The sequence below is a fragment of the Cryptomeria japonica genome, chromosome 10 (genome assembly GCF_030272615.1).
Source record: "Cryptomeria japonica chromosome 10, Sugi_1.0, whole genome shotgun sequence".
NCBI classification, from domain to species: Eukaryota; Viridiplantae; Streptophyta; class Pinopsida; order Cupressales; family Cupressaceae; genus Cryptomeria; species Cryptomeria japonica.
This window is the reverse complement of record NC_081414.1, coordinates 391593336-391604149: the sequence shown is the minus strand read 5'-3', so window position 1 is coordinate 391604149 and position 10814 is coordinate 391593336. Positions and strand designations below refer to the sequence as shown.

General features: G+C 37.1%; 1 protein-coding gene across 1 annotated transcript; it reads left to right on the top strand.

The window, feature by feature from the left end:
• Positions 1–247: 247 nt before the first annotated feature.
• On the top strand, positions 248–1710 carry LOC131038539 (nuclear transcription factor Y subunit C-1). The gene has a single exon (XM_057971001.2). The coding sequence runs from the start codon at positions 647–649 to the stop codon at positions 1415–1417; it is 771 nt and encodes a 256-aa protein (XP_057826984.2). The 5' UTR covers positions 248–646; the 3' UTR covers positions 1418–1710.
• Positions 1711–10814: the final 9104 nt, after the last annotated feature.

Here is a 10814-nt window from a genome sequence, read left to right as displayed (position 1 = left end):
AATCAATGAAGTCAAAAAAAGGGATTCCATCCCCAATATGATAACTCAACAATCAATTATCTAACCATCGCACTATCCCAATAACCATTAACCATTATAACTATTAGCTACCTTACTTTTAAATATTTATGTATTATTGTTTTTTTAAGGGTGATGGAAGCAAGTGAACCAATTATCATATTTTGTTTTAGATTGTGGCATGAGCGATTGGGATAAGGTAGTTTTGTGGTTGGACATATCGTTTTCAAAGGGAGGCTTGAGTAACGGGCGGAACGGGTCGAAACAAAAAGCAAAGCTCTACGAGTAGAAATTAGAATGAATGTTTTTTGGATCCGGGAGGGAGTGTATAAAAACACTTGTATTCAAATTTCGTTACTAAATTGGCGATAATTGGAAGTTTTGCGTAGAAATCGGGGGGACTGGGGAAGCAACTGACAGAGATTGGTAGCAGAAAAAGAAAGGCAGGGCAGCCAATGAGAGAATAATCGTGCCTTGCTGTTTTTGGGCGGGTGCAGATTACAGTGCGCGCCTGCCACAAATACACTTAAAAGGCCTTAAGATAGCGGGAAGATTCATTGAAAGCGCAGGTGGGTTGGCGCTTGGAAATTCTTTTGAGAGTAGAGTTGAGAGAGAAAGCAGGAAGCCCATGGAGCAACATCAGGCGGGAGCTGGGGCAGGGGGAGGAGGAGGAGGAGGAGGAGGAATGTACCAGCCGGTTGGAGGGCCAGCGTACCAGCAGGTGTTGCAGCAGCAACAGCAGCAGCTGCACTCTTTTTGGGCGTTTCAGATGCAGGAGATCGAGCAGGCGAGCGATTTCAAGAACCATCAGTTGCCCCTGGCTCGCATAAAGAAGATTATGAAGGCGGATGAGGATGTGCGCATGATATCTGCGGAGGCCCCTGTTCTGTTCGCCAAAGCTTGCGAGATGTTCATACTGGAGCTGACGCTGCGGTCTTGGATCCACGCAGAGGAGAACAAGCGCCGCACTCTGCAGAAGAACGACATTGCTGCAGCCATCACGCGCACTGACATCTTTGATTTCCTTGTAGACATTGTGCCCCGTGATGACCCTAATGCTAAGGATCCTGACGCCTTGCCCCTCGCTCGCGACGCCGCTTATTTTTACCCCCACATGACCGTGCCCCTGCCCATGCCCCAGCCCATGCCTGGCCAGCCGCCTTCTGTCATGCTCGGCCGCCCTGCCCCTGCTGCAATGCAGATGGACCCCTCGCTTTACATGCAGCCGCCTCGTACCTACGCCATGCCCCCCCACCACATGTGGCAGCAGCAGCAGCAGCAAATTCTCGATGGGCAGGCCTACGGACAGCCCCACAGCATGACCGACGGGCAGCCCTACCTGCAACAGCAAATGCCGGACGGGCAGTCTTACGGAACCCCGCCCCCTTCTTCCGAGTGAAAAGCTCAACTTCTTTTGGACGCTGGAGCCTCATGGAGGTTTAATTTTACCTTGTTTTGTAATTCTTCTCTTAAGTACTCGCTTCCTTGGAACATATTTGGAGTTGGTTCCTAATTACCGTCTATATGATACATATATTTTTCGATTCGATCTTCTTTAGCTTTCTGTAATTGTGCCGTTTTGGCAGTCTCTTCCCATTTTTTCTTCCAATCATGTTTCTTGTACGGCAAGAATGCTTTGGCCTAAAAGAAAGCAACCTGGGTACCTAAATAACACCAGCTGTTTAAGCTTTACTTATGTACTCAATTTTGTAATTTTTGCCAGTCTCTTCTGATTTTTGTTTTCAGTCATCTTTTTTTGAGGGTAGGAATGCTAAGATCAAACAGCCTGGGTTCCGGAAATAACAAACAACACACTAGCTGTTTAAGCTTTACTAATGCTTTGAGAGGAATCTTTCTTTGTATGTTGGCAATTGAAAAAAAATTATGTAATGGAATTTAGGTTTCTCACTTTGATACATGGATGGATGCTCTTACTACTAACAGTTTTCAAACTTGTGATATCCTCTTCTAATTTTTCTCTCTCCAGTTTTCTGTTAGGACAGATAACTTCGTGTAGAATCTTATATTACTTGGCAAGTCTTTTAAAAAATTTAAACATTTTAGAATTCCAAATATTTCATGGTACTAACAATTTTACACAATTTCAGTCAATTTTGTTGAAGATTTTGCCATTCACATCGATAAAGGGATATTGTATTCTTTTCAGTGAGGGATATTTATGGATAACAGGATACAGGATATCGTTTTCATTCCAATGAGTGGCATTTGTGCATTGCCAGGTTTGTTTCCGTGCAACAAACTTTATTAAGATCATACTTTCCCTCAACTAAATTTGTTTTATGTGGATGTTTCAAGGGGCATCCAATGTCCTAAAACATATTAATGTGAACAACTTAGCAAAACAAATAACCTAATTTAACCTTGTTAATTATAACAGGTTTAATTTTTTAGACCTTTCTTATGTAATTTTATTAAATATAACTTATATATTATAGTGCAATGACACAAATTCCTAGCGTTTCATTGTCATGAGACTCAAAGAGAATAGTTTTCGCTTGTGGACTGGGACTTGTCCACAACATAGACTGAGAAAGAATAGTTTCCACATGTGGACTGGGACTTAGCCATAATTTTACATTCTCACAAATAATAGTGGGAATGGCCACAACATTTCACTGTGGGGTACAACCTCGCTGAAATCTTGACAAAGGATAACGACACTCGCAATTACCAAAGATCTTACAACAAGTGCGGATAGAGACACTCACAACATGGTAATTCATTAATAGTTCTTTGTATTATAATAGTGGATGTCGTAATTCGCTTAGCTTGTAGAGTATACTGCAAATTATGAACATCCTCATGGAGTAAATATTATCAATTTACCAATGATAATTATATGTATAGGGATTGTTAAATCATTACATTCCTTAAGAATGAAATGTTATATCAAACAAGAGCCTTTGTCATATTTGTAATATCTTGGTTGTTATGTCCTTTTGACAAGATATTTTTTCTTCCAAATCTTTGTAGGGTTGTTCCCGTTGTTGGTCATCCTTGTTGTTGTTCCCTGCTCCACAAAGTGTGGTAAAACAATTCGTCAAATATTATAAGATGGTATCAGCCTATATAAAAGCATAGCACAAGCCTTGAATCATAATATAAACATCTACAAGTATCACATGGAGGGTCAAAGTAATCAACTAGCATAAACAAATTGAATGGCACCATTGTACTTGAATGGGTGTCACAAAATGAATCAGTAGTTACAATGAGTGTGACGGGTTGTAAGATGAATGAGCCTTACATAAGACATGCATTCATCAACACATTAAACAGATGCAGCAATTTTATATCAATATTCACTCTCAAGCATACATCAACATCGAAATTGAACTAAGGTCTTTAACATCACATAATGATCAATTGATTGCAACACAACGGATGTAACTATGATGCAACAATTGTGGATCTTGATGAAGCATAATATCAATCCAATCGCAATTAGTCATCGAACGATAATAAGGTAAATATTTGCCAATGATGCAGAACATGATAATAAGATAAGTGTCTTCAAGTTTTAATTCTATTTCACATGATCAATTTAAAAATATAGGAGTGACAATTTAACCAACGGATCTCTAATCTTACCATTACAAGACTTAATCAAAATTCATCTAATCAAAGCAATTGTAAGCAAACATGCAAAGAGCCCTGATACATAAAATATTAAAACATATGCTTAACCATTGGAGCAATAGGCATGACCTTTCAATAATAATTATTAATGACTGATGAACACAAGAAGTCATGAATCAAGTAGTAAGCAAGCATCCTCGTAGAGGAAAAGCAAGTCTACATCATAATCAGGTAAACTAATTATAAAGTTAACCATTTAACAATAGGCACAATGTCTGAGATATGTTTATGCCATACAAAATTATGAAAGACGAGAGTGTCAAGAGTTGCAAAAAATTGGACCTCACAGACAACACCTCTTTTTAGAGGAAGACTGTTAGGCATATCTCAAAAGAGTTAACCTTTCAGTAACACCTTGGAGATTTACTGGTGGAGATAGTGGTAGTGGTTGAATCTCTAGCAAAAACAATTAGACCATGAATATTGAATATATCTTTTTGAGCAAATTTGTTATTTAGCAAGAATTAACCATCATGGAGACTACACTTGCTAGTTTGGAAAGTTGCAATTGTATACGTTTTGATTAAAAATTCATGAAAAGCTCCTAGAAGTCTATCTCAAAATTGTTGCATCTATGTCTACCATGGGAATAGCAACGATAGTGCTATCCAATGAATAATCACCCACAGGTATCTTAATGTTGTGACACTTACCTGAGCAACTGACTGTAGCACCATTTGATATCATGAATTGAAAGTTTGGGTTATATAAATAAATCAAGATAGATGCACTGTCAGTTTGCTATCTATGAAGCTATAACTGCTACTAGATTCGGTCAGCATTTTAATCTGTTTCTATTTTAGGAATGAATTTGAGGATAAAGCATGATAGGAAAGGGTGGTTGTTTAATTGATACTTCCCCTTGTTCATCCACAGGTTCAATAACCTCCTTTTTTACATTCAATCCTCTCTCAGTATAGAATAGATTCTTTCTGCTCTATCTTTTTTCACATGTGAAGCACAATCTAGTTGGTTATGGAAGAGGGGATGTTGGAGGGCTATGATCCTTAAAACTAGTTGATGACTTTTCTGTGGTCAAATGCCTTGCCTTTACTCTCCTGGCTTCATTCATCATGGTTGTTAGACAAGGGTTTGCAAGAAGCCTTATGTTAAGTTGAATTTGATCTTTCAGTCCTCCTGAAAACAAACCTAGCATGTTGTCATCCAAAACACCTTCCACTTGCAGGCTCAGGGCTGTGAACTGGTCAATGTATTACTTAAATTTATTTTTTCAGTTGAAAGCTTGGCTAGCTGATCAAAAAATTGTCCAAATATTTATTTCTGTAATACGTCATTAGTTATTCTGCAATGATTAACAATGTGATAATAAGGTGTTTTCTGTCCACATAATCAACGATACAAAATATGAATTGTTGTGGCTTCAAATAAAAAGGTACAATAATTACTTTTCGTTGGGATGGAACTTCTTGTAATTTGGTAAACTGCTTTATTTGACATATCCATGTGACTGGATCTTGGCCAACAATTTTTCACATTAATTTGGTGAATAAAATTTTGTGAACCCAAATGAAAATCTTTGATTTGGTGCTTTTGGTGAGAGAATTGATTCTGCAGGGAAGAAATCATTGACTTTGAAGCCAAGTGCATGCAGGCAATGAAGCACTGGGTTGGGTCGTTTGTTGAGGAAGATGATCCATAGTTTTCTGTGTCGTTAACTCACATTGTTCATGCTATCCATGTTTTGCTGAAGCATGGTTACCAATGGTTGCATTTTTGCCAGATCTACATTCTCCATTTTCTGTTAAAGTTCAGACACAGATCAACTCATATCATTGACACAATTGTCACATTATGGTGTCTTCCACATCGTGGCAGTGAGGCATACCCTCCTTAGAATCTCCCCATGCTTATATGAGAGATAGCAGAGTCATTTCTCTCATTTCGAGGATCATAAATTGATCTTAGCAATTGCTCAATAAGCATTTCATTGGTCAAATTAGTTTTCTATCTGTTTATTCTGCATCTTTTGCCAGAAATTTTTTCCATCAGTTAATGAAAGAGCCCAATGCAATAAAAATGCATGTTGGGTTCTTGGAACAGTTCGAATCATTTTGGTAATACGATGCAAAAAAAAAGACTAAGGTGAATATATGGAATGAGAGGGATTCGAACCTTCCGTAAACAGAAGCCTACATATCAGTTCCAATAGGTTAATCTGTTAAGGAATCTAGATTAGAGATAGAGAAGACGATAGTCTGGTAATATGTAGTAAGGATAGACTTTAATGAGATCACTGCAATGAATATGTTTACCTCCGATGTATATATATATATATATATAACTCTAACTATTAACCTTCTATGATAACATCGACAGCTTGCTGGTTCGTGAAATTGCCACGGTTATTGGTTTCGGTTCACAGCAAGTGTCAATGCCTATAAATAAAAGGATGAAGAGTCGTGTCCACGTAGGGGCATGACTTCTGCGTGGCTTATGCCATGTAGAGTCATGACCCTACGAGGACATGACCCTCCGTTCAATGTTCACCGCTATTAGTTAACAATAACGATGGTACTCGGGCTTACTAACTATTTCGATTGTCATCGGAATTATTCTGCTTTAGTAAGTCTTAAACATGTCAATTAATATATGAAATAATGAATATATATATATATATATATATATATATATATATATGTATGTATGTATATGTATGTATGTATATATTGCTTGCTTCAATCCGAATGAAGCTATATCTTTAACACTCCCTCTTAGCAAAAGAGGATTGAATTTCATAATTGAGTTTAAGGAACAACATTCTAGATATAACATTCATTTGACATGATCATTCACTCAGTAACACTTGCTAGTGAAATACTTCATATCTCATAGAGATATGGATTATCTGATATCCAACACTCTGGGACAACAACTACTTGAAGTCTTATCAGATTACAACCTTGATTCTAGTGACAATTGTAACATTGTCATTATCACAGGTGAAATAATTTTAGTATCATGATATCCAGCACATTCCGGGACAACAAATTAATGTAGTCAATCATGATATGATTGTTATCATAATTTCCGACATATTTCGGAACAATCATTTAATAATAACAATTCAATAACTCATCATAGCAAATTTAGTATCAAGATTTCCGGCACATTCCGGGACAGCCACTTAATGTAGTCAATCTTGATAACAGATCAGACTATTGTGAAAGTCGTCACCTTACAATAGCGATCTTACACTTACATCACATGAAAGATCGTCACCTTTCATGACATAACACATACATGCAATATTGCATTCAAGATGTTCATGAATATATCAATTACATATGATTAAGATTAATATCAGAAATTTCCATTATAATTTAGTCATACCAAGTTTACCTCTAAAGTACTCCACTTTCAACTTTGCAAGAGGTTTGGTGAATATGTCGGCACTTTGCTCTTTAGTGCTGACGTAGGTCAATTTGATGACATCTCTGTCTACCATATCTCTTATGTAATGGTATGGGATTTCTATATGCTTGGATCGATTATGAAAAACTGGATTTACAGAAAGTTTGATGCAGCTTTGATTATCATAGTGAATCACAGTGGGGTTTTGGGAAGGGTTTAGGGGCTTCCCAAATAGTCCAACTAGCAATTTCCTTAACCATACTGCCTCACGTGCTCCCATGGAGTCAGCCATATATTCGGCTTCAGTGGAACTCTGAGCAACTACTGACTATTTTCTGCTAACCAGGATATCATAGCTGATCCAAGACTAAAACAACACCCTGTTGTACTTTTACGATCAATGGAACTTCCTGCCCAGTCGGAATCTGAATACCCTTGGAGTTGTATCTCAACATTTTTATACTTCAGGCCAAGTCCAATAGTGCCACGCAAGTATCTCAGAATATGCTTAGCAGCCATTAGGTGAATCTTCTTAGGTTCACACATGAAACGACTTAACACATTGGTAGCGTAACAAATATCAGGGCGAGTGTTTACCAGGTACATAAGAGATCCAATAATTTGTCTATAGTATGTAGGATCTGTAGGTTCTGAATCTACTGCTTCACTCTTGAGCTTATGAAGATTTGTTTCCATTGGAATGGATAGAGATTTACAATCTATCATACCAAATCTGGTCAGGATATCAGTGGTGTATTTTCCTTGATTTAGGAAAATATAATTCTCTTTTTGCCATACTTCAAGGCCCAGAAAATAGTGCAGTAGACCTAGATCCTTCATATCGAATTCAACCACAAGATCTTGTTTGCATTTTGCAATGAGGTGATCTTCTCCTGTTATCAACAAGTCATCAACACAGAGAACAAGTATTAACATGTCACCATCCGATATTTTGAAGTATATGTTAGAATCTGCTTCATTTTTGGAATATCCTAGTTTGGAGAGATAACTATCTATCCTTCCGTACCATGCCCTGGGAGCTTGCTTAAGGCCGTAGAGAGCTTTTATTAGTCTACACACATAGAGATTTCTATCATGTGTAGCAAAGCCTTCAGGTTGTTCTATACATACTTCTTCCTCAATAAAACCATTCAAAAATGCGGTCTTTATGTCCATTTGGTGTATCTTCCACCCTTTGGAAGCTGCAATGGCAATGATGGTTCTTATAGAAGTATATCGGGCAACTGGAGCAAATGTCTCTTCGTAATCAATTCCAGCCTTTTGAGAGAACCCCCTGGCAACGAATTTGGCTTTATGTTTTTCAATACTATCATCTGGTGCATATTTGATTTTGAATAACCACTTTGATGAGACAACTGATTTGTCTTTTGGTCTAGGTACAATGTCCCAGACATCATTTTTTAAGATAGATTGGTATTTTTCAATCATTGCATCTTTCCAAGCTTGACATGTTAAAGCCTCTTCAACATTTGATGGTTCAGATTTTGTAAGTTCGGTCATGAGTGCAACATAGCATGATTGACTTCTTGTTTTCTTATTCTCTTTGAAGATTTCATCGGGTTCCACATTATTTTCTTCAATCATCTTTCTTGCCCATAGTGGTCTTTTTTTGTTGTTAGGATTTTCAGCATTCTTGAAATTAGGTGATTGAAGTTCATGATTTTCTATGCTATTCTCCCTCTGATTTTCAATTGTAAGTTTTTCATCTGATTTTGTGGTTAGATCATCTTCTGCACTTAGAGAGAGTTTATAAGCAACATCTTCTTCAAATTTGACATCTCTACTTATTTCAATAGATCTTCGTCTTGGAATATAGACTCTGTATCCTTTAGTGGTTTCACTGTAGCCAACAAATATGCCTTTCTTCCCGAAGGGTTCTAGTTTGGTTCTCTTTTCTTTAGGAACGTGAATATACACGTGGCAACCAAAGATTCTTAGATGGCTTAAATCTGGTTTATTTCCTATAAAGGCTTCTTCAGGTGTTATATTCTCTAAGATTGAATGAGGGCATCTGTTTTGAATGTACACAACTGTATTTGAGGCTTCAGCCCAAAATGAGATATGTAGATTTCGATCATGCATCATGGCTTTAGCGGCTTCGATGATGGTTCTGTTTTTTCTTTCTGCGACTCCATTCTGTTGAGGATTATAAGGTACAATACATTCCCTCTTAATCCCAATAGAAATGCAGAATTCTTTAAAATTTTCAGAGATATATTCACCCCCATTATCTGATCTTAGAGTCTTTATTTTCTTCCCAATTTGATTTTCCACTAAGGCCTTAAATTCTTTAAATTTCAATAACACTTCATTTGATTCTTTGAGTTTTATGAAATAGATCCAAGTTTTCCTAGAGTAATCATCAACAAATATCACGTAATACAAGAATCCCCCTAGTGATGGTGATGACATTGGACCACACAAATCATTGTGGACAAGTTCTAGTACAACTTTTGATTTGTGTTCACTTGAGGGAAAGGATCCTTTTGAGTTCTTCCCTAGAGCACATCCTTTACGAGTTCCAACATGATCAAATTTTAGATTGGGTAATCCTACGGTAATTTTTCCTATAGAAGGTAGGGCACTAAATCGAAGATGTCCTAATATTCTATGCCAAATTTCATTAGAGTTTGATACTTCATTATTTAGTGCTTGTTTTTTAGTATTACATAATTTGTATAAACTACCATCTCTAGATCCTATAGGAATAGCATTCTTTATGTTAGAATTTTTAGGCCAGAGTAGAACTTTATCTTCATGGAAGGTGACACGATATCCTTGATCAGCTAGTTCTGAAATAGAGACCAAATTCCTTTTGATACCTGATACAAAGAGAACATCTTTCAATTGTAATATAACTCCTATTCTTAATTGAATTGAGCACGTCCCAATTCCTTTCATTGGATAGGTAGAATTGTCTCCTATTGTAACTTCTTCAGTTGAGTGGCCTTCAAAGGTTAAAAATTGATCTCTAAATCCAGTTATGTGTCATGATGCTCCATTGTCAATTATCCACATATGTTTGTTTGAGTTTAGTTCGCTTGATATGGCTAAGAAAAATAGAGGATTCTCTACTTCCTTGACTTCAGCTATGGTTGCTTGAGCTTTCTTTCTTTCTAGGCAGAACCTGTGAGTGTGTCCAAATTTATCACACTTGTAGCATTGAATCTTGGAGAAGTCTCTGCTTTTGTGATTATTTCCTCTCTTTCGTTTGAACTTCTTTTTCTCCCCTTTGTTGCTTGTGTTAGCATGTAGTGCTTGAATTTCTCCCTCTTTGTTTGGACCCAATCCTCTTGTGATTAGTCGAGATTCTTCTTGAGTGCAATCATTCTTGAGTTGATCGAATTTTGGTAGTGTCGGACAAGCACTAATGCCTTGAATAAAGGATTCCCAACTGGATGGTAATCCCTTAAGTGCTATAGAGATAGCTCCATATCATCTATATTATTCCCAATAGTTGACAATTGGTCTTTCAATTCTGAAATCCTCATGAAATAGGATGTGATTTTTTCTCCTTTGTTCATGTAGATTTGCATTAATTGCTGTTTTAAAGTGAGCAATCTGCTTGCATTATTTATTTCATATGAGTTTTGAATGGTCTTGAACATATCATAAGCTGTAGTTAGTTTTGAGATGGTTGGGAGAATGTGATCTTTAACAGCATCAATTATGATTTTCTTAGCCTTGTTGTGTCTTTTCCAGGTTGTTTTCTCTGGCTCGTCTTCGGGCATCTTAGTATCTTC

Excerpts from the sequence above, each read along its gene's own strand:
- LOC131038539 (XM_057971001.2), top strand. The coding sequence starts at position 647 with ATGGAGCAACATCAGGCGGGAGCTGGGGCAGGGGGAGGAGGAGGAGGA.